Consider the following 23,691-nt stretch of genomic DNA (forward strand, 5'->3'; position numbering starts at 1 on the left):
CACCCCACGCCCTCCCGGCTGGAGACGGCGGAGAAGGTGGGTCCGGCGGGTCCCTCCGGGCCTGAACGCTTCGCCCTAATTAATTTGTGTTAATGAGCGGAGCGACACGCGTCGCTGTGACCCTTGGGACCTGCAGTTTGGGGTGCACGCAGGTGTGTCCGTACCTGTGCACACACTGGTGTCGGGGCCGTTAAGTGTGAACGTTTGTCACGGAAATAGGGCCTCGTTTGCACGGGCGTTCGTGGTGGCTCTGGTGTTGAAAACCATAGAATCCCAGAATCCCAGGGGCTGGAAGGGACCTGGAAAGCTCCCCCAGCCCAACCCCCCTGCCAGAGCAGGGGCACCCAGAGCACATCACACAGGAACGTGGCCAGGGGGGTTGGAATGTCTCCAGAGAAGGAGACTCCACAGCCTCTCTGGGCAGCCTGGCCCAGGGCTCTGGCACTCTCACAGCAAAGAAGTTCTTCCTGAGATTCCCATGGAACCTCCTGTGCTCCAGTTTGCACCCACTGCCCCTTGTCCTGTCACTGGACATCACTGCACAAAGCCTGGCTCTGCCCTCCTGACACTGCCCTGAACAGATTTGTGCCCATGGATGAGGTGGCCCCTCAGTCTCCTCTTCTCCAAGCCCAACAGCCCCAGCTCCCTCAGCCTTTCCTCAGCAGGGAGATGTTCCACTCCCTTGAAACCACGTTGTTGTCTCATCTGCCTGTTTCACACATCACGTCCTGCCACCTAAAGAAGGAGTTGTCCTGAGCTTTGGGGGTTGTTTGTTTGGTTTTATCTACTGGTCAGCAAGTAAGTCTGTTTGTGTTTGAAAATAGAGAAGTAATACAATATAGGAATTTAAAAAAACAATTACACGTGAAATGAAAACTTCAGGGCCTGAGTTTACACCATTGTGCTTATGGCTGTTTCTGCTAATTTTTGCAAAGACTGCCTGGGCCAGAAATTTGGGCTGTAGAGCTTGGAAATGCTGGACAAATGGGCTGGGGTGAAACCTGTGTTTCTAAGCTTCTAACCGAGTGGTGTGGGGTGTTCTTTTGTCTTCCAAGATATCCTCTGCTGCCTGTGGTTATGGGTTCACCTTGCTGTCCTCCCACACCACAGACATCACCAAAGTGTGGGGCATGGGGCTGAACAAGGATTCCCAGCTGGGCTTCCAGAGAAGCAGAAGAGATCGAGGTAAGGATTGAGGGGGGAGTGAGGGTGGACAGGGTGGCCCCACAGGGTACATGTGGTGACTTTGAGTCAGAAGGCTTGAAAAATACCCAGGAGGCTTTGTGCAGGGTTGTGCTAATTTTGGTTTCTTTAAAGAGATATTATTTTATTTTTAACTTAGCAGTGCTTTTGTGTGCTTTGTAGTGGAACTGGGTACGGTGTGATCCCTCCTTGCCTGGATGTAACTTGGCAGCTCTCTGCTCTGTGTTTTGGTTGAGGTGACTCTATGGTTTGATACTAAATAAAATGCTCTTGGCAAAGTGGCTTGCTCACTTCTCTTGCCTTTGCATCTATAAAGTAATTTCCTTTCCCACAGAGATCTTTTTATACAGTCAGTGGAATTTTGTGTGCAGCTGTAGGGGGTGTTTTTTATTTCAATACCAAATTGCATTTTGAAGGGCAAACATGTTATGCAGTCATTGTGTCTTTCACCAGGCTCTCAGACACATTGAAGATGATGATTTCTGTGCAGGATATTGCCACCTTCCACCTAAGACATAGGAAAAAACCAAGCTTACTTCCCTTGTAGAATGACTGGCTCTGACTGAAAACATTCCTCCATAAACAGTGGGGGAAAGCCACATTAAAAGCAGTTTTCTTTGTAGAGTGTCATGGTTTAACCCACCAAGGTGTGGTGCATCTGACATGGGACAGAGATTAAACTTTGTGGAGGAACAGAAGCAAATTGTACCTCCTGTGCAGGGATGCTGATGTTTTCATTGGTACTGCTGGTGAACTGGAGAGACTTCCAAGTGTGTGTGTGTGCACCCAGCAAGTATGTGTGCTTGAGTTTTAGATGCTTGTGTTTCATGCTCTAACCTCAGCTGTTTCTAAGCTACTAATAATTAACTCTCACCTGCCTGCATTAGCCACCTTGTTATCTGTTTCCTTAGAAATCCTTCAGGCGGTGCCAGGGATGACATAGAGTTCGTTACTACAGATCCCAGTATCTCTGTGGTTCTGCTGGAAGGGATGGAGAGAGGAAAAGGGTTTTATGCTTTTTGATTTCCACCTCTGTAGAGAGATACAAACTTTGCTGCGTTTCAGTTCCTGCTGTGCAGCACAGCAGGCTCCCACCCTCTGTGAGGAGCCAGTTGTGTTGCCATCCTCACCTCAAGCAGTGTCTTGCTGTAAGAGAGTCTGTGTAGATTGTCAGTTGAAGGCAGTGAGCACTGGTTGAAGCACTGCTGCATGTGAGCAGAGTTCTGCTTTAGGTCCTCTGGGATTTCACTTGTTACAGTGGCTTTTTTTGATACCAAAGCTTTTTATCTCCCCTTAACCTTTTCCCTGGTACTGGTTTATGTTGTGCTATTCTTTTTTTCCCTTTTTTTTTCCTAGACTGCAGCTAGTTACATATTCTTCAAGTTACTAAATCTACCTTTTCTAGTACAGCCTGTCATTTCCTTTGGTAAACATCAGATCTCTCATCCCCATGGGGCCAGGCAAGCTAATACTTCTTGATTTCCTTTTTTCTGAAAGGGCCTTTAATCTTCTGTTTAAAAATAAAGCCCTGAGATGTTTTTCTTCACCTCTTGTGCTGTTTGTGATTGCTGCTGTTGAACATTGTTTGCAAGACCCCCAGGTTACACAGAGCACTTAGTTTGTGCTTGGTGTGAAGGGTCCAGGGTGGTTGGACACATGGCTGAAGGCCTCGTTTTCCAGTTCTGGCCACCTGAAGCTGTAAGAACATTCAGTTTCTGAGTGTGGTGGGTTTGATTAGGCAGTGATTATTGCCTGCAGCCATCTCTTTGGCTTTTAACTTCCTCCTCCCCATGAAGATGAGATTTCAGTCACCGTTTTCCATTAGTATCTGGGCTTTCTAAAATTGATGTGCTTTTGGAGCAAAACAGAAGTGAGTATGTGTTTGTACAACAAAATCAGCAAATATATGATGAGTTTGCTCTGTGGAAGCTACTGACTTGTTAATTTCTCTCTCTTCCTTAAGCTAAGGGCTATGAATATGTCTTGGAACCATCTCCAATTCCATTACCTCTGGAGAAGCCTCAGCAGACTCGAGTCTTGCAGGTGTCCTGTGGGAGAGCCCATTCCCTGATCCTGACAGACAGCGAAGGAGGTACAGTGTGACCCCTGTGGGTGACAAGGGACACCCTGCTGCACTGCCACTGAAAGCTCTGGAGGAGATTGTCTCCTGTCCTTTGGAGGGCTGTCTGCTCTGCAGGCGTGGTGTGGGCAGTTGTTCCCTGGTGGGCCTGCTGTCTGGAGGGAGAGCCCCGGGCTGAGGGCAATGCCTGGAGCTCTGCTGGGCTCCAGGGAGCTGTGTTGGGAGCTCTTGCACTGCAAGCATCGCAAAACCATTTGCTTCTCAAGCCCCAGGCCTTGCTGAAGTGCAGTCTCTTTGTCTTGTTCAGCCAGACATGTTTTTGAGTTCAGTTTTGCTGGCTGTGCCAGCACTCCTGTGTTACTTTCCCCTTGAAGCCCCAGAGTGCTAAGTTTATCAGAGTGATTAATTAACAGGCCTCTGCACAGCAAGTCCTGTGTGTGAATTGGCTCTCCACTTAAAATTCTCTGGTGCAGTGGTGTCAGTGCTGTGCTGAGCCATCCAGTGCTGCTTATCAGTGGGTGAGCTGGTTGGCTGGTGGATTTAACACTCCTGTGGGAGCACGGATCTATCTCTAAGTCTCCTTGGCAACAGCAGGATGAACTAGGCAATTAATGAAAAACAGCCAGTGGGCTCCAGGTACTGCAAGAGAATCACTAGGATATTGTTCACATAAATGGATTTTGTCACTTGAATTTAAGTGAACTTGGAGAGGAAAGCTTATGCCAATTTTTACAGTACTGTGTTCCATCTTGCATACTGAGGACTGCATGAAAATGTTTTTTGTACCTGAAAAGAGGCTTTCAGGGGATTGGGCAGCAATAAAACTAGTGCATTTTATCATTGTTTTTCAGTTTTCACCATGGGAAACAATTCTTACGGACAGTGTGGCCGGAAAGTGGTTGAAGATGAAACGTACAGGTGAGAGTCCAAAGATCCTGAACTTCCTTAATGCTAAAAACTTCATTGCATGAGAACAACCTTACAGAAAAGCCTGGAGGTGGGCAAATCTGGTAGCAAAAAGCTGCTGTTTGAGATGAAGGAGTCTGAGAACAGATTTTTATGCTGCAGGCATCATATAAACAGCCTGGCTTTAAACCCAGGCTGGGCAGGAGCACTCTTGTGACCACAGTCACAAAAGACAGGGAGGTGTCAGCAGGTGACAGTTTTCACAGGGTATGGTGAGAAAACCCAGCCTGAGATGATTAGTGTTAGTAATTGCTCTTTCTCCCTTCAGCCTCTCAGAGTGCAAGTGCTATTTCAAGGGTGTTAGAAATGCCTTTAATGATGAACAAGCCATCCTCTTGTTGAATCTCTTTGCTTACGTGCCTTTGAATCTGTAGTGCTTTTAGTTTACAGGGATTTTGTGGGCCACACCACACATTTTCAAGATGCTCTATTATGATCTCAGTGGGTGGTGGGGGAATATGTTGAAAGTTCCTAACTCTCTGACAGAGCCTAGAAGAGGTCTTACTGATTGCTCTCTGTGATCCACAAGACTTGGCCTGTGGAGTTTAAAACAATAACTGTCATTTAGCTAGCTTTTTTTTTTCACCTTAATACTAGAAGTTTGTCATTGGATTGTTCTTGATTCCTGTGAACGAGTGGAATGGATGTTAACGTAACACTGTTGGTGCTCTGGGATTTAACTCTGGTTCATCTCTAGTTAAGTGCAGTGTTTGTGTAGGTGCTGCAGTATTATCTAGTGTCTGTGCTCGTTCCAGACTAGGGAACCTCTCTTGAGGACTGCTCACACCCCCAATTCCTTTGGGAGCTTATATTTAAAACGTGACAGTTTTTGACTTCTTAAATAAGAGAATGCAAAACTGCTTTTACTCTCTGTGCAGTGATTTCACAGCAGAACTGTGCTCTTGGAATGTGTAAGATATCACATGAAAGAATCTCTCTTCTTTTAAGAGCAAAGTGACTTTCAGTAAAGGCAGTTTGACCTTCACCTTTTCTAGCTGCAGTTCTCTGAAATCCTCTGTGTTGTCTTTTCTCTTCTTGGTGATGTTTGATGGTGTCCAGTGAAAGCCACCTAATTCATCAGCTGAAGGAGTTTGACAGCAGAGTTGTCCAGGTAAGAGGACCTGAATAACTTTCTGAAGGTGGATTGAAAACTGGCTGAGCAGCTGAGCCCAGAGGGAGGTAATCAGCAGCACAAAGACATCTCCACTAATGATCTGGATGATGGGGCAGTCTGTGCTCTCAGCAAGTTTGCAGATGACATAAAGCTGGGAGGAGTGGCTGGTACCAGAGGGTGGTGCTGCTGGCCAGAGTCTGGAGGAATGGGCTGGCAGGAACCTCCTGAAGTTCAACAAGGGGAACAACAAAGTCCTGTACTGGGGGAGGACCAGCCCCACACACCACTGTCTGCTGGGGCCACCCAGCTGGGAAGCAGCTCTGCAGAAAAGGCCCTGGGGGTCCTGGTGGACACCAGGTGGACCATGAACCAGCAACTTGCTCTTGCTATAGGGAAGGCAAATGGTATCCTGGGCTGCAGTAGGAAGAGGACTCTTGCCAGCAGGTCAAGGGAGGTGAACCTTCTCCTTGACTCAGCACTGACGAGGCTACACTTGGAATGTTATGTCCTTTTTGGGCTTCCTGGTACAAGGGAGATATGAATATACTGGAGAGAGTCCAAGGAAGGGCAGTTAAGGTGATGAAGGGACTGGAGCATCTCTCCTGTGAGGAAATTCTGAGAGTGCTGGGACTGTTTAGCCTGGAAAAGGGAAGGCTGGGGGAGTGTCTTGGCAATGGACATAAGTACCTGATGGGAGGGTGCAAAGAGGGTGGTGCTCAGTATAAGGACAAGAGGCAGTGGGCACAAACTGGAGCACAGGATGATCCCTTTGAACATCAGGAAACATTTCTTTGCTGTGACTGAGCACTGGTACAGGTTGCTCAGTGAGGATGTGGGGTTTCCCTCCTTGGAGGGAGTTAAAAACTGTCTGGACATGGTCCTGAACAACCTACTGTAGGTGACCCTGCTTGAGCGAGGGGGGCTGGACCAGGTGATCTCCAGAGGTCCTTTCCAACCTCAACCAGTCTTTGATTCTGCAATGAGGGAAAAAAGCCCAGTATGCAAATAATTCATTGAAGCTTTTTGAACTGATGAGGCAGTCTGCTATACTTGTGCTTACAGGAAGTGCAAGGTGGCATCTTGCTCCCTGCCTCTTTAGAGCTGTTGGAACTGACAGTGCAGGGTCTGAACTTCCTGAAGCCTTTGCTGGGAATGTCAGTGCAGTGTTTGCTTGATTCTAGGTAGCACCTGCAAGCAGGGAGGTTGTTCTGATGCCTCATCTCCTTCTGTTTTCTTGCTCTTGTTACCTTTTGGAACTTACATCACTTGAGCTGTTTTATTTTGAATTTTGTTTCCCTGTTTCAGAAGTGAGCTGTGAGACTGCCCAGTTAGGCTACCCAGCAATTCCCTGGGGCAGGCATCAGGAGAGCAGGGGACTGCAGAGCAGCATAAATGCCACAGTCTGCACATGGCTGCACATTTCCAGGCATAGGAGAAGTTCACTAGTGTGTCTGCACCACTGTAGCAGTATTCTGTGGGCAAATATTACTCCTGCTCCATGAACCACCCCAGAAAGCAGGGGCCAAGTTCTTAGGTGTGATGTTTTGAATGAGACTTGTAAATATCTGCTGGGATTTTTCATCATTTTTTCAAGGGGATTGAATAATTGGAATCTGTTTATGCTTTGACAGAAGTTACTAATTGTGCTTAATATTCTTGGTAGTCAGTCCTAACTTGTGGATCCCTTTAATCTTTGCCTAATTTTTAGTGTCTGCTTTTGAAGGTCTTGGCTGTAGTTCATGCTAAGGCTGTGGCAGACATGATTGCTAGTTGAACATAAATGTCAATTTGAGAACAGATGTGTTCCTTGAACATGGCAAGGAATCAATAGCAGTTTGTAGCTGGCAGTGAGAGCCATGTGGTAGCTCTTTGGGAAGGGAGATCTGCTATTTACTCTTGGCTGTTGTGTTGTGCTGCACTGCTAAATTCAGCTTTCTGTTAACCAGGCCCTGTTCTGGATTTCAGAACAGATCAGCTGCCCCATGGCTTCCCACAAAGACAATTCTGCTGTTTTCTTTGCTGTTCTTAGCCTTCCCTCTCTGTAGGGCCATTGCATCTGGAGAGAAAGGGCAAAATCTGAGCTGATGGGCATTGTAGAAGTTCACTGCTCAGTTTGTCTGCCAGTGATGCTTCATTTATCAATTCTGAACATGTGGCCTTTCCTGACCAGCTCTGGCTTTTTGTTTGTGTGCAGGTTGTGTGTGGGCAGGACCACAGTCTATTTAGAACCAAGAAAGGTACAGTCTATGCATGTGGATGGGGAGCTGATGGACAAACAGGTAGGAGCTCAGCTGTTACTCCAGTGGATTGATGAATGTAGCCAGCTCTCCTCATTCAGGAGTGTATTTGTCATGCATGTGTGGGCAGAAAGGGGCTGGTCTGCTTCCAGCTGTGTGCAGATGTTCTCAATACTCTTGTGTAACCAAACTGAGACAAACCAGTTTCTTTTTGGAGGAGCTTGAGGATGCCACGCTGGCAGTCCAAGCAGTCTGAGGAGAATGTGTCTGCTCTGTGAAGGGCTGTGGAAGTGGCATGGGCAGGGGAGCTCCCTGGCTCTGGGCAGGCTTTGCCTTCCCAGTTTTGGCTGCAGTGTCTGTTCTGCTTCTTGCTCCTTTAGAACTGACAGAGACCTTCAGCAGCCACTGCAGTCTTAGCATAGGATCTTTGGCCAGGCCCTTTTTCTGGTCACCCCTGCTGCCAGAGGACTTCCAGTCCTTCCTACTGTGTAGTCCTGCTGCTCCTGGAGCTGGGCTCTTGGACATTCCATAGCCCATCTTGTTTGTCATCTACACCCTGGCCTCTTGTCCTGGCACCTGTTTGTCATGTGAAGTGTTTGCTTCCCAGATTCTTCTGCCACTTCACCTGCTGGCGTTCAAGCTGGTTGCAGTGTGATACTGTCACTCCTTGTTGTTCTGCTCTCCTTGCAGAAGACAGGGTACAGCCACTTCCTGAAGCTTCACCTCTGCCAGGATACCTGCCTAGCTTGGTCACTGTTCTCTCACACACTTTGGTCCATGCAGACAAGAGAGTTGAAGCCCTAGACTGTTCTCCAGGTGTGACTGTATGAAGTCACAATTTGTACTCTGGAGAGGTGACTTTGGCTGCTAGAACTGGTGTTTGTGGCTGCTTGTCCGTTGCAGCTGGTGGGTAAGAGATATGGACAGAAAGATCTCTTTTGGAGGGAGGCTTATAAAATGACAAAATGGTGTTGTGTAGGTGTTAAAAATATGTCTGGGCAAGAATTCATCATCTCTCTTCTTTTTTCCCTTTCAGGGCTTGGACACTATGATATCACCAGTGTTCCTACTAAGCTGGGTGGTGACATTGCTGGAGTAAACATCATCCAGGTCTCTTCCTACGGGGACTGTTGTCTGGCTGTTTCAGATGAAGGAGATGTCTTTGGCTGGGGAAATTCGGAATACTTGCAGTTGGCATCTGTCACAGAAACCACCCAGGTCAGCTGGCCTGGGGGCCTGTTCTCACATGTTTCAGTTCAGCTGTTGTGCTGAGCATGGGGTTGGTCCAGGTGACCCTTGGAAGTCCCTTCCAATCAACCTGTATGTTGGTGAACTTTTCACAAGCAACCTTACTGGGTTTACAGATGAGTCCCAAACAAATCCCAGTGTCTGGCAGAGAAGATTTTTGGAGCAAACTTATGTGGGGCAAAAATATAGTCCTGACTGGACACCAAGCATTGTGGCACTGAGGTGATTTGATGTTCTTCTCTTACAATTAGTGTAGGAAATGGAGTCAGGCAGTTAATTCTGGTTCTGCTATTTCAGTAGAGATTTCAGATCCCAAACTCAGGCTGTTCTTGGCAGAATGCTAAGAGCAAACAATTGCATTAATGTGGCTTTAGTGAAATGTGCTTTTGCTTTCCATGCCTCTCCTGAGGTCTCCTGAATGTTGGGCTAGTGACAGAGCCAGCAGACCTGAGGACAGGGACCAGGTGCAGCAGGGCAGTAGTTTCTTGCCTAGGTGCTCCATGGAGGTCAGAGAGGTCTGAAATGGCTGAATGGTATATTCAGCAAAGCAGGGGTTTTAGGCACAATAGATCAAGTCCACAGGGTGGAATAGCAGAGCTAGATTGTCTGTGGAACCCAAGGTCACTGCTGACATATAGCCAGGTATGTTTCTGCTGGATTGAACTGTACCAAATTAGAGTGATTTTTTTTTTATTTTTCCCATGTGTGTTCAGAAATGCCACAACAGACCAAATGGTGGTGATCTTGTGAAAATGTGCAAATATGCTCACCTGCTGACTTTCCCATTGTGTCTGACTTACAGAGTCAGGAATATAAGCAGACCTCAAGCATTCCCAGTTTGGTTGCCATGCCTGTAAGCTTTCCAGTGTGTGCATTTTTCCACTCTGCACTCTCAGCCTTATTGAATTTTTAGCCTTGGGACTTGCATTCATTGTTATTCAGGCAGTAAAGGTTGTCTGTATCGAGTTCAGTGTGTGTAAGCTCTGACCAGAACCAGAGAAGAAGTTAAAGCTGTATGTCTAATTGGCATTTTATTACCTGGTGTATGACTCTCTTGCAACCTCCTACAGGTGAATGTTCCCAGACATTTGCCGTTCAAGATTGGGAAGATAAAGGAGGCTGCCTGTGGAGGGACTGGCAATGTTGTGCTAACAGGTGAGATCACTGTTCCAATCCTCCTCTTCAGTACAGAGCCATGTGTGTGACACCCTGGAACAAGCCTGTAGGATGCCCTAGAGCAGATCCCACAGGAACATGTCCAGATGGGTTTGGAATGTCTCCAGGGATGGACACTCAACTCCCCTGGGCAGCCTGTCCCAGGGCTCTGTTACCCTCAGAGTAAAGAAGTATTTTCTCAGATTCATGTTAAACCTCTTGTGCACCATTTGTGCCCATTGCCCCTTGTCCTGTCACTGGGCACCCCTGAGCAGAGTCTGGTCCCATCCTCCTGACACCCCCTGTAGATGTTGATCAGCACTGATGAGATCCCCCCTCAGGCTCCTTTTCTCCAGCTGAGCAGCCCCAGCTCTCCCAGCCTTTCCTCACAGGCAGATTCTCCAGCCCCTCCTCATCTCAGTGCCCTGTGCTGGACTCTCCAGTAGTTCCTCATCCTTCTTGAGCTGGGGAGCCCAGAACTGCACACAGGGCTCCAGGTGAGGCCTCCCTAGAGCAGAGCAGAGGGGCAGCAGAACCTCCCTGACCTGCTGGTCACACTCCTCTTGATGCCCCCCAGGATGGCACTGGCCTCTTGGCTGTGAGGGCACATGGCTGGCTTGTGCTCAGCCTGTTGGCCACCAGGACTCCCAGCTCTTCTTCCCCAGAGCTGCTTTCCAGCAGTTCACCTCCTAACTTGTACCAGTGCACGAGGTTGTTCTTCCCCAGATGGAGCACTCTATGGAGCCCTGGAAAGCAGAGCATTCTGAGAGCAGGGAAGCTCTGCAGCTGCCTTCTCAGCAGGGCTGGGTTGGGTTGCCAGTGGCCAGGAAGCACAACTTCAGAGTCAGGAGTGGGGGAGAGGATTGTGCTGCTGCTGTGAAGGATCATCCCGAGGAAGACATTCATATGTATGGATGTGGTTGTTTTGAGGACAAGACATCTCAGCTCCTAGCATGAAGGGAGCAGAGCTAACAGACAAGCAACTTCCCCTGTCTTATACTGTCCCAGTGCTGCCCTTCCCAGGTACCCAGAGCTTCAGGGATGCCAGGCAGAGCCCCCAGCCCCCTGGCTGTGCCTCAGAGGAAGGGCAGTGATAATAAAACACTCAGCCTCTGTCCCATCAGTCAGTAGGATGAAGTATTTGATCCAGCTCACACTGGCATCATTTCCCCATCAAAGTTTTGCCTCTGAAGCTTGTTCTACTTCCAGAGCTTTGGAAAAAATGAAGGCATTTGGATGGGGATGGATTTTTTTTGCTAATTTTAAGTAATCAGAAGGTGCTAGACTGCTCTGGGAGGAAGGCAAACATCCCTTTGGCTCTGAGTGACTCTTGGTCATGGCATGAACTTCACAGGCATAGGCTTTCTTACAGAATGTGTTCTTATTGTAATGCAGAAGAAGGAAATGTTTTTGTCTGGGGATATGGAATTCTTGGGAAAGGACCAAACCTAATGGAGACAGCAGTGCCAGAGATGATCCCACCCAGTCTGTTTGGCTGGTCAGACTTCAACCCGTCCGTCCGTGTTGCTCGTGTTCGCTCAGGACTCAGCCATTTTGCAGCACTTACAAGTAAGTTTTTAGTCCCACTGTCCTGGAGAAGCTGTGAAATGTTCCTGCTGTGTTAGTGGCAGCTGAAAGAAAACAAAAAAAACACCTCCCCATCTTTAAACTTGTAAACCACCCTGGGATGCAGCAGGAGGGGCCAGCAGCACATCTCCAGGTGTCAGTAGGAGTTGCTGTGATAAGGCTTGTTACAATGTGAAAATGTGGCTATTACATACCTGTCATTTTTATAACTAACTTGCAGTTTAATTAAGAAATTGTTATTCCAAAGCAAATGAATTTTCTCTGAAACAAGAAACCCAGGAAGGCTTTTTCATTTTCTTTGTACAGAGTAAGTTAGTCAGTTGCACTTCGGAATCAGGCAGAAATGCGTCAGAATAGCTGCTCATGCTGTGTGAACGTGACTGTTGAGCACCATGATGTGTTGTATGAGTGGCAAAGGGATCATCAAACAGCTTCCATGAGAGTCCCCTTCAGGAGACAAGACTTTATTATAACGATGGTGACGATGACTCAGTATGAGGTAGCTAAGACCTAGATTTGCTGACTACTGATGATAGAAGCTAATTTTGATTGAAATTTCCAGCAGGAATTTGTGTTGTAAATGGACAAACCAGCACTGAGAGTTGAAGTCAGAGGTGGATGTCAGGGGTTCCTTGGTTCTTCTGACCAGCTCAGTTAGCAATCAAACCTGCACCTTTAATGTGCACAAGGTGTGAGGACCATGGACTCGAGTCCAGCCTGTTAAAGGAAGCTCTGCATGTGAAGGTCACTGGAAAGGGGGCAGCAGTGCAGAACACCCATGGGCTGGGTAGTGGCAGTGAGTGCACTCCTGAGCAGAGCCAGCTGCCAACGTGCCTGGTCCTTCTGGAGGAAGTGGCACATGTGGCACTGTCACTCAGGTCACAGGGTGCTCCTCACTGGTCTCCCCCTGGCAATCAGGAAGCCTTAGAAACTGCCCTCCCATTAAAGTGCTGATGGTGTGGATTGTTTTGGTGGTCTCTGCTGTGGGACTGATCTGAACACTTCTGAGATGTCCATGTTTGGCTGCAACTCTGCTGAGCACAAGTGTTTGCTTTTCCCCAGTTGTCATGAGAAGGTCACTTCTGTCAGGCAGCTGAATAACCAGTCCCCAGGTGATGGCTTGGGATGGATTTCACTGCCATGCTTAGCCCACGTGCTCTGCTGGTAGCTGATGTGGGTCATCTGTAGTTGTCTTAACTTCCAGCACAAATGATTCACTTCACCACAAACAATTCCCTGGAATCATTTCTGCTCCACTCTTCAAATAAAATTCCAAAGCAAGAGCTGTAAGAGGGGGAAGCAAAGATTTGTGCCCAGAACTTGCTGCTTGTCCTGCTCGTTAGGCATCATTTTCCCCAAGCACCAGAACAGTTATTGCACTTGGAGCTGAACTGGATGGCTTTTGTGCTGTGTCAATAACCCTTTACACTCCCAGAAGCACTGTAAGCCACACTTGCCAGCATCACTAATGGAATTCTTCCTTTTTAATGACTCTGCCCTGGTTTTTTATTCTTTTTATTCTTTTTTTTTTTCACTCTATAGACAGAGGAGAGCTGTTTGTATGGGGCAAGAACCTAAGAGGGTGCCTGGGAACTGGAAGAAAGGAAGATCAGTATTTCCCATGGAGGGTAAGGATGGAAGTATTACCAAGAGTATTTTCTTTAGCTAGTCTTTGTTATCCTGAGGGCAAGAAACATCATGTGCTGCATAGTTTTGCTGAGTAATTTTGAAACAAGTGGAAGCCTTAGCTGACTCTACTTTGTTTCCCAGAGATCCTTGTCTAGTTGCTTAGGGTTGAAGGAGCTCAGTAAAATTTGTGAGTCTTCTGGTTCTGCTATTTCAGTAGAGATTTCAGATCCCAAAGCAAGATCTGGTATTGTGCCATCACTTCTCAACAGTTTTTACCTTCCTTCTGTCCACAGTCTTCTACCTGCTACTCCCTTCCTGCCTCTTCCCTCCCCTTCTCACCTGCTGCTTCACTTATGTACAGAAAACCACCAGTATTGGTCATCTGTGACCCAAAATACTGGCATTACACAGCTAAATGAGGTGAAGGTTTTGGTTGTGGTGGTCAGGCTGTCATGGCAGCAGGTCCTTAGGCAGGGGGCTGCCTTCTGCTCCTCTCCCAAGCCAAGCAGCTGTGGTGGTGGTTGCAGGAGGAGATCCTGAGCCACTGCACTGTTTTCATAGCTGTTTTGCAACACTTTGAGCTCCACTCCCTTCTCTGATGGCTCTGAGAGCCAAACTCTGTGGGTGTACAAGAGTCTTTGGCTCTGGCGTTCAGCTTTCACCCTTGCAGATGTTCCCAGTCTCCATAAAGGCCAAGTAGGAGAGGAGGAAGGCAATCAGTTGGACCACCCCAGAGTCCCTTTCTGTCTGAACTTGCAGTGGATGTGTTTCTTTAGCATGCTCTCTCCTTTTAAAAATGAACAAAAACAAAGTCCAACTTGGGAGCGTTTGCCTAAAATCACACTGCTGTGGCTGGGAGGAGTCTCTGAATTCCCCAAGTGTGGAATGTCCAGGTTTCCCTAAGTGTGGTCACAGAGTTTTGCTCACTCAAACAGCCAACTCCTGACAGTCCTACAGCAATGTACCAAAACAAGGGCAGTTACCAGGGTACTTGCCTGTAACCTCCTGCCCCAGAAGTAGCCATTTCCCTTCACTCTAAGGAAAAACCCTGGGTTTTTCAGGCTCACCTTTCCTGGGGTTTGAGTGAGGGGGGGACTGTGACCACCAGGCTGGTGAGTGAGCAGCTCTGCTGAGCATCAGAGCCAGAACTGCCTGAGATAGGTTGAGCTTTGCCTTGGTCCAGTCCTGGCTGGTCAGAGAAGGGACATGTCCTTGTGCTTGGGCAGATCCTCCTGCTGTCTGGGTTTCTCTCTGCTTGGTCAGGCTGCTTCTGCTGCTGAGCAGAGTGGCTGAGGCTGCAGTGTCCTCACTGGTGAGACCCCTCTGTCCTTCCAAAGGTTTTCATGCTTCCAGGGAGGCAGGATAGGAACATTTCACAGCTCAATGCACAAGTGTGTCTGGTGCTGGATCTTGCTTTCTGGGTTTTCAAGATGGCACTTTCCTCAGTACAACTCCCTGTGCAACCAGCTGCCTTGCTGGACAGGAGGAAGATGAGAAGTAGGAAACACTGGGTGCAAAGTACCAGCCTGAGAACTAACCTGTTGTGTGTCTGAGCCAGGTAACTGTGCCCGGGGAGGTGGTGGATGTTGCGTGTGGAGTTGACCACATGGTGAGCATGGTGAAGTCCTTCACCTAGTGATCCTGCTGGGCCTCAGCACTAAGGAGACTCCTCTGCTAAGGAGACCTGGTGGGGGAACTTGGTGACAAGCTGCTTGGAAAGGAAGACTCAAGCCATGAAGCCAAGCAAGAAGTGACTGAGCAGGGGCAGCTGGAGCAGTGCTGGGGTGTGTTGTCATCTCTGATCTTGCCTGGCTGCAGGAAGGACTGTGCTCCCTGAGGAGTGGAAATGCAGGAAGTGCTCTGGCTGCTTCAGAATGAGCTTCCAAAGAGTCTGAGGCCCAGCCCACAGCTGGTGAGTCCCTGTGTGTGCAAAGATGAAGAGCATCTCCCTCAGGGAAGGCTGGCACGAGATGAAGTCTGTAGCAGAGGACAGATTTATGGACACTTTCCTGTCACCAGCTCTGGGATGTCAGTGTTGGGCTGAGCCAAACTATTTCTCAAGGGAAAGATTTTTTAAGATAACTTTTTTTTTTTTTTTTAATGTGGAAGAAAAGTCCTGCTGGCTGTTGGAGTCCAACACAGCTGCCTTGGCTTCCACCACCAGCCCAGGCTGCTGTTCTGTTCCCTGTGGAACAGAAGCCAGTGGTCTGGAGGCAATGGGGTGCTCTTATCCCAGGTGAGGGCAGATTTTCCCATATGGACTGGGAGACTGAACACCCCAGGAACACAATTGTTAAACTGGAAGAGTGAGAACTTGTTGGCAGGGGGGAAGTACTACTGATAACTTGAGGACAGCATGGCAAGATGAACCATAGTGCTGTGGAAGGACAGTGACCACAGCCAGTCCAGCCTGTCCATGGAAGCAGGCTGGAAACAAAGCTTCCTCCTTGCTACCTGCAGGGTGGGTGCCCAGGCAGCACTCACTGCTCATCAAGGACTTGTCTTCATGTGTTGACCACAAACCACTGCCTTTAATTTTTTGGGGTGTCCCTGCACCCTTTCTGCCTGTAGCTCTGCTCCCTCATCAGTGAAGGGCCCTCATCTCTGGCCTTGTCTAGCAGGGGATGGATTAACAGGCAAGCAGCAGAGCCTTCTTGGTACCTTCCTAGCAGAAAAGCTGTGGTGACTGCATTTAGGGCACAGGAACCTGCTGGAGATGGGATGTAACAGCTGTACCTGTAGCAGGCACTCATCACATCTCCCTCTGGGAAACTGTCTCCTGGGAAATACTCCAGATAGCAGGCAGAGTTGTATCCTCTCTTTCCGTGTGGGAATCCTTCTGCTGTGTAAATCATTTTGGCAAAATCCAAGCTCATATGGTTTTAATAAAGTGTTTATAGAAGTCTTTATCAGTAGTAATGGGAATATTCTTGAGCTTGACTTCACACATGAGCTCCTCTGCCTTGCACTCTACTTTTATAGGGAAGCACATTGGTTCCCAGGGCTGTGCTAGGAACCCTGTTCTGTCAGCTGAGCCACCTCTGTGTCTGCAGGACTGGCAGGGCTGTGGGCAGGCACTGCCCGGGGGACACCCTGAGCTCATGTCTTGGCTCCATAGATCAAATCTCCTGTGTAGTTACTGAAACTTGGGTGTTAAACTCTACAGCCATGAAGTCAGGCTTGAAGGGGTTTGCATAAAATATAGGAAAGGTGAAACAATGTTCATGGAGATCAGGTAATGGAGTTGGTGGTGGTGGTGGTGGGCTGGGGCAGAACAAGCAGAAAGCTCCCATTAAGTTGTGGCAGAATCCACTTTATCTTTAATTTGTGCAACCTTCTGCATGTGACTTGGGCTGCTTAAGCTGCCCAGACATGTCTTGTTGGCTCCATGGGAGCAGCTGTGCCCTTCTAACCTGAGCAAGTGCAGGAAAGCACTGCAGAGAGATAGAAAAGCTGTGGGGTGGAAGGTTCTCCAGGCAGTCCTGGGGCTCTGGCTGCTCCTGTTCACAAGTGCTGCCTGGTGCCACATGGGGCTGGCTGGGCATTAGTGCTGTGTCCTGCCTGCTGGTGCTGCAAGGTGTCTGTGTGAATGAGATGCCAGCAAGGTCTTCAGCCCTAACCAGATGTGCTGGGGCTGATGGCAGTGGCAGTGCTGGCACTTCCATTGCTGTGGCTGGGGCTGCTCTTAAACATCTTCAGCTAGGGCAGGGTGCTCCAACACCCTCTCTTGCTAAAGAAGGGGACCTTTGTGGCCACATTTGATTACTCTTCAGGCACTTCTCCCAGCTGCTGTGATTGAGGAGTTGTGTGCAGACTGTGCAGCATCAGACAGTGACCAGGAGGAGAGGAGATCTCTGTGATGCAGCAGCTGAGGAGGCCCCTACAGAGCCTCAGTCAGTGTCCTCTAGGTGAGCACAACCACTGGAGATGGTGAAGAATGGACACTGGTGACCTGGCACCAAGAGGAAGGCTCCTGCCACCCCTAAAGGCTTGCACTGCAAAATAGATTCATGGTCCTCAGAGTTGAAGAGGAGCCAGATGTGCCTTCAACCAAAGGCCTGGTCCACATGACCATGCAGACCACCAGGAAAAGAACACATGGAAAAAAAGGTCAGAGTTTATTTTTAACAGACTTTTCCCATCCTGGGTCTCTTGGCCCTGCCAGCTCTCCCTGGGGGCTGCAGTTGGTCGGATGGGAGCAGCCCAGTGTATTTTATCCCCTTGTGGCCAAGGAAATCCCCACAATCCCCCCAAACCCCTCAGTGCAGACCCTGTGGGGGCCACCCTGGATCCAGATGGTCACCAACCACAGGGTGCAAACTGGGGAACACTTGAGGCAGGGGATGAGCTGGGTCAGATGTCTGGAGATTGGTGGGGAGGTGGTTTGTAGCGAAGAAAAAAACCAGACTGGATAAAAACATCCAGGCCTGGCCCTGTGTTACTGCCTTTCCCTGGGCTTCTCTCTATCTAGGTAGTAAGGCAGGTTTTATTTTAAGAACAAAAGGATCAGAAAAAGAACAATAAAAAAAACCTTCCCTTCCTGCCACCACTTGCCTGTTCCAGGCAGCCACAACCTGAGAGGTTTTCTCTGCCTCCCCATGATGGATGGGCCAGGGCTGAGCAGGATCCCTGCTGAGCTGACATGACCCAGCTCACTGCAGGGCTGTGCTGGAGGGCAACTTTGCATCATTTTTTTTGTCCTTCAAAGTAGCAAATTATCCAGCCCCGAATTTACCTGCATCCCTAAATATACCAGCAGGAGGGGGGGGTGGAGGGGGTGGGAGGAAGCAGGGTTGGGTACAGGCCAAGGATGCAAATGCTCAAATTAGAATTAAAATAACCTACTTGATTTGGCATTGATTAGCAAGACTAATTGCCCTCCAAACACCACCGAGCTGTCAGGTTTGGCTTAAAATAGCCTGAAAGTGCTTCAGGAGAAGCCACTTGTGCTGAGCTCCATACACCTCAGAGCAGGACTTGGATCAGCAGCCTGTGTGTGTGTGTGTGGGGTTCCATGCCCACATTCCCTGCCCATTCCTGCCATGCCAAGGGGCTTCCAGCAACTCCCTGCAGGAAGGGCAGCCCTGCTGAGGCCCCTCAGCTCCCCATGGCATGGGGAGGCTGGGAGGAAAACACCTGGAAGCCACTTCAAAGCAAAGGTTATTTTGGGCATCTGCTCCATTACAGCAAAATCTTTTTGCTACAGGATCCTTCAAAAAAACAAGTGAGTCAGAGAACTAATAATCAGCCTGAAGCATTTCAGATACTCCTGAACTATTACTGCTTCCTCATGACTCTTCAGTATCTATTTTTTTGCATATTTATTTTTTTTTTGATGAGGGGCTGGAGGCCCTTCCCAGCACCTGCTGCACTGGGCAAACTAAGACAATTACTACCACTAATAATAAACCCCTCAAACCTCCCAGTGTGTGCAGTGTCCCAGGGGTCTAAGAACCAGTTTAACAGCCTCAATGCTGAGCATTTACTTCACCCCCAGGTGCTTTGCAGGGAGCTGCAGCCAGTGCAGGGTTGCAGTAGATGTAGAATTAATTTTTCTAACTGGGGTTAGACCCCCTTGGGGCAGCACTGCATGGCTGCTGCAGCAACCCCACACTCAATTCCCAGGTGAATGCCCTTACACTGGACCAGAAAAGTAGAAATGGGTCACACTCTGCCTAAAAAGATACTTTTCTTGACCACTGTTTATGCAGGTTCCTTTAAACAGCCATTATACATTGTTTTAACTGTTAGGGGGTGATGATACATCTAATACCAGTTGTTTTTCTTGCACTCTTCAGCCAGGTTCTGCCCAGAAGTGTGTGGCAGTGGCACTGAAATGGGCTGTGAAGGGACAATTCTGACCCCTCTGGGGCTGCAGGGCCGGGGTGATGCCCCAGCTGGGCCCTCCAGGCTCCCAGGCACGTTGTGTCCTTCTGGGAACCACTAAAAAGGAAGTTTGGCAAATGCAGCCTTGTTATCCCACTGATTTCTTGTTTTAAGGAACAACTGCTGAGCTTCCCAAGTGCATGTTCAGAGGCAAAGGGCACTGGTGGCACTGACTGAGCCCCAGTCTGGCTGCAAGGACTAAACAAGCAGAGCTCCATCTTGCAGCCAGTGCCCAAGCTCTGCTTTATTTTCATCAGTTTGATCAGTACAAAAGCAGCATATTTTTCACTTTTTTATTCCTTTTTCATTTTAATTAACACTTTACAAAGTACAAAATATACTGTCATTTCTTTTGGAACATTAGGGTGTTGGTTTTTTTCTTGGTTTTTTTTTTTCTTCCCCCCCACCCCCCTACAGTACATAAACCTCAGCTCTGCAGCAGGAGACCAGCAAAGGCAGGAAACTGGGAAAGCAAAGCAGCCACTTCTCATCTCCACACTCAGCCCAGACCTTGATCCCCAGCTGCCCCACAGGCTGACATTCCCTCCTCACAGCTGCCACCAATGCTTTGGTGCCAGCAGCCTTTCCATGGCTGTAGCCCAGTGGACAACCCCCTCCCTCCCCAGTTGGTTTGCATGAGTCTGGTAATTAAAGGGAGGGGGGGTAAGAAATAACCTGCATTGTTTGCCCACCTAAAGGAAAACCTCCCGTGGGGGGGTTCTGCTGAGCAGGGAGGAGGGGCTGCAGGAGGTCGGGGTGCCCAGGGCTGCTCATGTTCCTCAGCCCAACTTCAGCCAGTTTGGTGGGTGACTGAGGCCAGAAGTGGTATTACATGTACAGAGAAAATGATACATACATCAAGTTTTTAAGAAGGTCCTGAAGATTTGTGCTTCCTCCCCGGGCTGCCCAGCAGGGTTGAAGGAGCAGGACAGACCCTGGTTGGAGCTGCAGCCCCTCTGCTCTCCTGGCTGTGGTCAGAAATTTGGGTTGATGCTATGGCCACCCTGGGCACCAGGGGAAAATTTGGGCTGCTTCTGAAGTCTAAAAGAAGGGAGAAAGACAGAAATGCTTGGTCTTGTTCAAGCCAGCTTGAGACAAAGTGATGCTGCAGCACAGCCAGGGCAGGAGCAGCCCTGACCCAGCTCAAGGAGCCCAACGTGGTGGAGCTACTGGGTAAACCTGCACCGTGGCCCTGCAGGGAGCCAGAGCTGTTAGCCCAGAGCCACCAAACCAAACACCTGTCCCTAAGCACTGGGGAGGCAATGAGGCTCTCTCCAAATAAACCCTCCTGGGCACCTGCTGGAGCCCAAGGAGCAGGCTGCAGGGCCACAGCTGGACATGTCTGGGTGGGCTGAAGATCCAGAGTGTGTTCCCTGGCACCAAGGAACCCCCCAACAACCGAGCAGCACCAGGAGTTGCTGGCACTGCTCAGTGGTGGGGGCATGATCACCAAATAGAGGTCATCACAGTCCCTAATTGTAGTGACAACGAGGGGTAAAGGGGCTCCCTCGGGAGTTAATGGAGAGAGGGAGGGAGCCGGGCTCTTCCAAAGGCTCAGTCAGAGCATCCAAAGCCAGATGCTGCCGTGAGTCACTGCCCAAGGGTCTCCTTATCCCCTGCCCATCCCCACAGTCATCCCGCCACTGGGGGCAGCAGGATGTGTCCCCTCCCTGTCACTGCCATCCCCAGACACTGCACGTGAAGGAGGAGGCTGCAGTGGGAGGAACCACAGCTGCCGTGGTGCTAAAACAAAGGGATCACTCCACAACTTTGTGGCTCATGAACCCAAATCCCAGCCCACACACAGGGGAGCAGCAGAGCTCTTTAGGTAAGTTCAGTGACCTCAAAAATTCTAAAAAAATCCCAAGGCTGGTCTTAAAAATATTTACAAGAAAGAACTACAACAAAAGGCTGTGGGCTCCATCTCCTCTGCCCTACGCACACACCCCCTCACCTCCTCCTCCAGCTTCCTCTGTGGCAAATGCTCTTCCACTCTTCTCACCGACCCCAGACCCACACAGAGGATGGCTGGTTTTCTTCAGGAAAGGGGAACTCCTTCCAGATCCCCTTCCAGCCAGCGGGAAGGGCTCCGTGCAGGTAGCAGGGACGTGGATGGTGAGGTGGGATCCCATCTGCCAGGATCTCCCATGTGACCTGTCCTCAGAGTTGCCTCTTGCCAACCTGGGCCCAGGGGTCCTTCAGCATCTCAGCAGGCAAATGGGGCTGAGAAGATTTTTGGGGTCCTCTTGGGGTCTGAAGGAGCATTAATGCCCACAGCAGCTATGCCAGAAAGCAGGGTGCTTCCAGCAGCCCTCCCAAAAGGGCCTAGGAATCCAGTACATAAGCTTTTCAAGTTACAAAAGAGCTGGTAGGAATCCTTTGGGAAAAAGAAAATGCTTTTCACTGCAGTTGCAGAAAGCTGGTTTGGAATCCTCAAGAAGCTGAGATAGCAGCAGAAAGCAGGGGGTGCAGGGGGACCCCAAACTGCAACCGGTCTCCAATGGCATCTTCCCAAATGCTCCGTGCAAGAGATGCTGCCTCTGCCACAGCCACGAGGGGAGGAAAATAACAAGCAGCCCCCCCAGACTGAGGGATAGAAAGAGCCCTTTTTTGGCATCTTCCAGGGGTGTGAGGACACCAGGAACACCACTGGGTCTGCCTGGGGAGGGACACTCAGCAGCTGCTCATCCCCAGGCAGGGCAACTCTGTGCTGCCCCAGACCCTTCCCAAGTTCTATCCTGCCAGAATCCTGCTGGGCAACTCCATCCATCTCCAATCCAAAAATCTACCCACACTTTGTTTAGAAACATTATGCAGAAAGCTAGAGAAGGATGAAGTCCCAGGAAGGCAGAGGAGCCCAGGGGATGCAGCAGCTGCTTTGCAGGCACAGGGGCCTGCAGCTCGGATCAGGTGAGCTCCTTGGCCAGGCCCTTGCCAAAGCCAGGGTGGGCAGGGGCACAGGTAACTTCCAAGAGGGAAAAGTCACTTTGTGTCATCTGCAATGACACTGAAACATTCAATCCTAGGCTGTGGGGAATGAGTCATCTCCCCAGCCTAAGGAGAACCGGTTGGTGCTGGCGAGAGAGAGACCAGGAAAGGGCCATCTTGGCTTTGCATGTTCCCAAGAGGTATGTTTCTCTGCACATTCACACTCCAAAATTAGAATATACTCTGACACATACTTCATTTATTTCCCCTGCTTCAGACAGGGTCTGTGCTTTGCTCCAGAAGGGGTTGGCAGAGCAGCCCCCAGAGCACCACCCGTGCTGCAGAACCCAGTTCTAACCAGAGCTGGTACTTCACCCGAGCTGTGCTTCATGGAGATTAAAGAAAGACTGAGGGATGGAAAACAGGGAGGATGAGGAGGCTGAATACAGCAGAATAACTCAAGATTCACAGTTAAGGGCCCCACAGCCCTCACTGAGGATGTGCAGAGAGTTTCTGCACCAGCTCAGTGCTGCCAGGGACACTGCTGGCCCTGACACACAGGGCCCATGCCCTGCATGGACAGACCTGCTCCTGGGGAGAAGGTCTAAATCTGGAGGCAGATCTGCACATCTTGGCCAAACACACCCCAGCACATGCTATAAAACATACATACTATTTGGCAAAGGATTATTGGGATTTACTCCCTAGCAGGTAATAAAAGTTTAATCCAACCCAACATTTGCAGGCAGGACTAGAACAGGTAAGTGAGATGCCTTAAGCTGCTTACTGGAGATTCCCACAATAGCCACAGTAAGAGAGAAAAGGAATCCTCATCAGAAAATGGTTTCTTGTCCATTGCTGAATAGTGCTGTGGGACACCCTCCCCTGGGAGGCAGCAGCCAATGCTCAGGCCTGGCCTGCATGAAGAATTATCCACAACACATTAGTCCTGCTATTTAAACCTCCCCCCAGGGACACACCATGAGACATCAGGTCCCTGTGCAGGGCAGCTGGTGGAACAGGCCAGGAGCTCCTGCCTGGGGACAGCAAATCCAGCTTGGCCTCTGAGCTTAGCTGCTTTCTGTCTCTCCTGGGGATCTGCTGAGAGCACCCAGAGCATCAGGAAACAACCAGGTGACTAAAGACTAAACCACTACTCGGTACCCTCTGCAGCTCCATGAGCAGGTCTGACACCACCAAGCTTGTGGGTTAATTCATCTGTGGCCAGCAGCATTCCCCCTGGGAATGGGAACACTGAGCCTGGAGTTAAAACTCCACTTGGGCACAGGAGCTTGATGTTCATATGACAAATGCTCTTTCCAAGTGTTAATACTAATGTCACCTGGTGCAGGCGCCACAATCCAGTCAAACCCAAATCCTTCCATTAAGGCCTTCCCATGCAAGAGAGATTGATACATGTCACCTAAAGCACGATTTCAGAAACCATCCACTACAACCCAAGCACCAGGAGACTGCACACACCCATGCCAAGATGTATTTGTGGGGCAGAGAGAAAACCTGAAAGCACCCAGAGGTCAGAAGCCAGACAGCACCCCCACCATGTCTGGTGAACTATGACTGAGATATCAAGCTAGGGGATGTTTTGGCTAAGAACCTTTTCCCACCTGGACCCAAACAAGCAGCACTCCTGGTCAGCA

General features: G+C 49.4%; 1 protein-coding gene across 1 annotated transcript; it reads left to right on the top strand.

The window, feature by feature from the left end:
• Nucleotides 1–14,855, top strand: WBSCR16 (Williams-Beuren syndrome chromosome region 16; the record flags this gene model as incomplete). Its single annotated transcript, XM_010006073.1, has 11 exons — nucleotides 1–36; nucleotides 1,056–1,185; nucleotides 3,167–3,295; nucleotides 4,135–4,201; nucleotides 5,309–5,360; nucleotides 7,558–7,642; nucleotides 8,637–8,818; nucleotides 9,919–10,003; nucleotides 11,399–11,572; nucleotides 13,133–13,218; nucleotides 14,778–14,855. Coding segments are annotated over 11 exons (1,104 nt in total), but the record flags the coding sequence as incomplete, so codon positions are not given.
• Nucleotides 14,856–23,691: the final 8,836 nt, after the last annotated feature.

This window comes from Chaetura pelagica, unplaced genomic scaffold (genome assembly GCF_000747805.2).
Source record: "Chaetura pelagica isolate M959 unplaced genomic scaffold, ChaPel_1.0 scaffold49, whole genome shotgun sequence".
Taxonomy (NCBI): Eukaryota; Metazoa; Chordata; class Aves; order Apodiformes; family Apodidae; genus Chaetura; species Chaetura pelagica.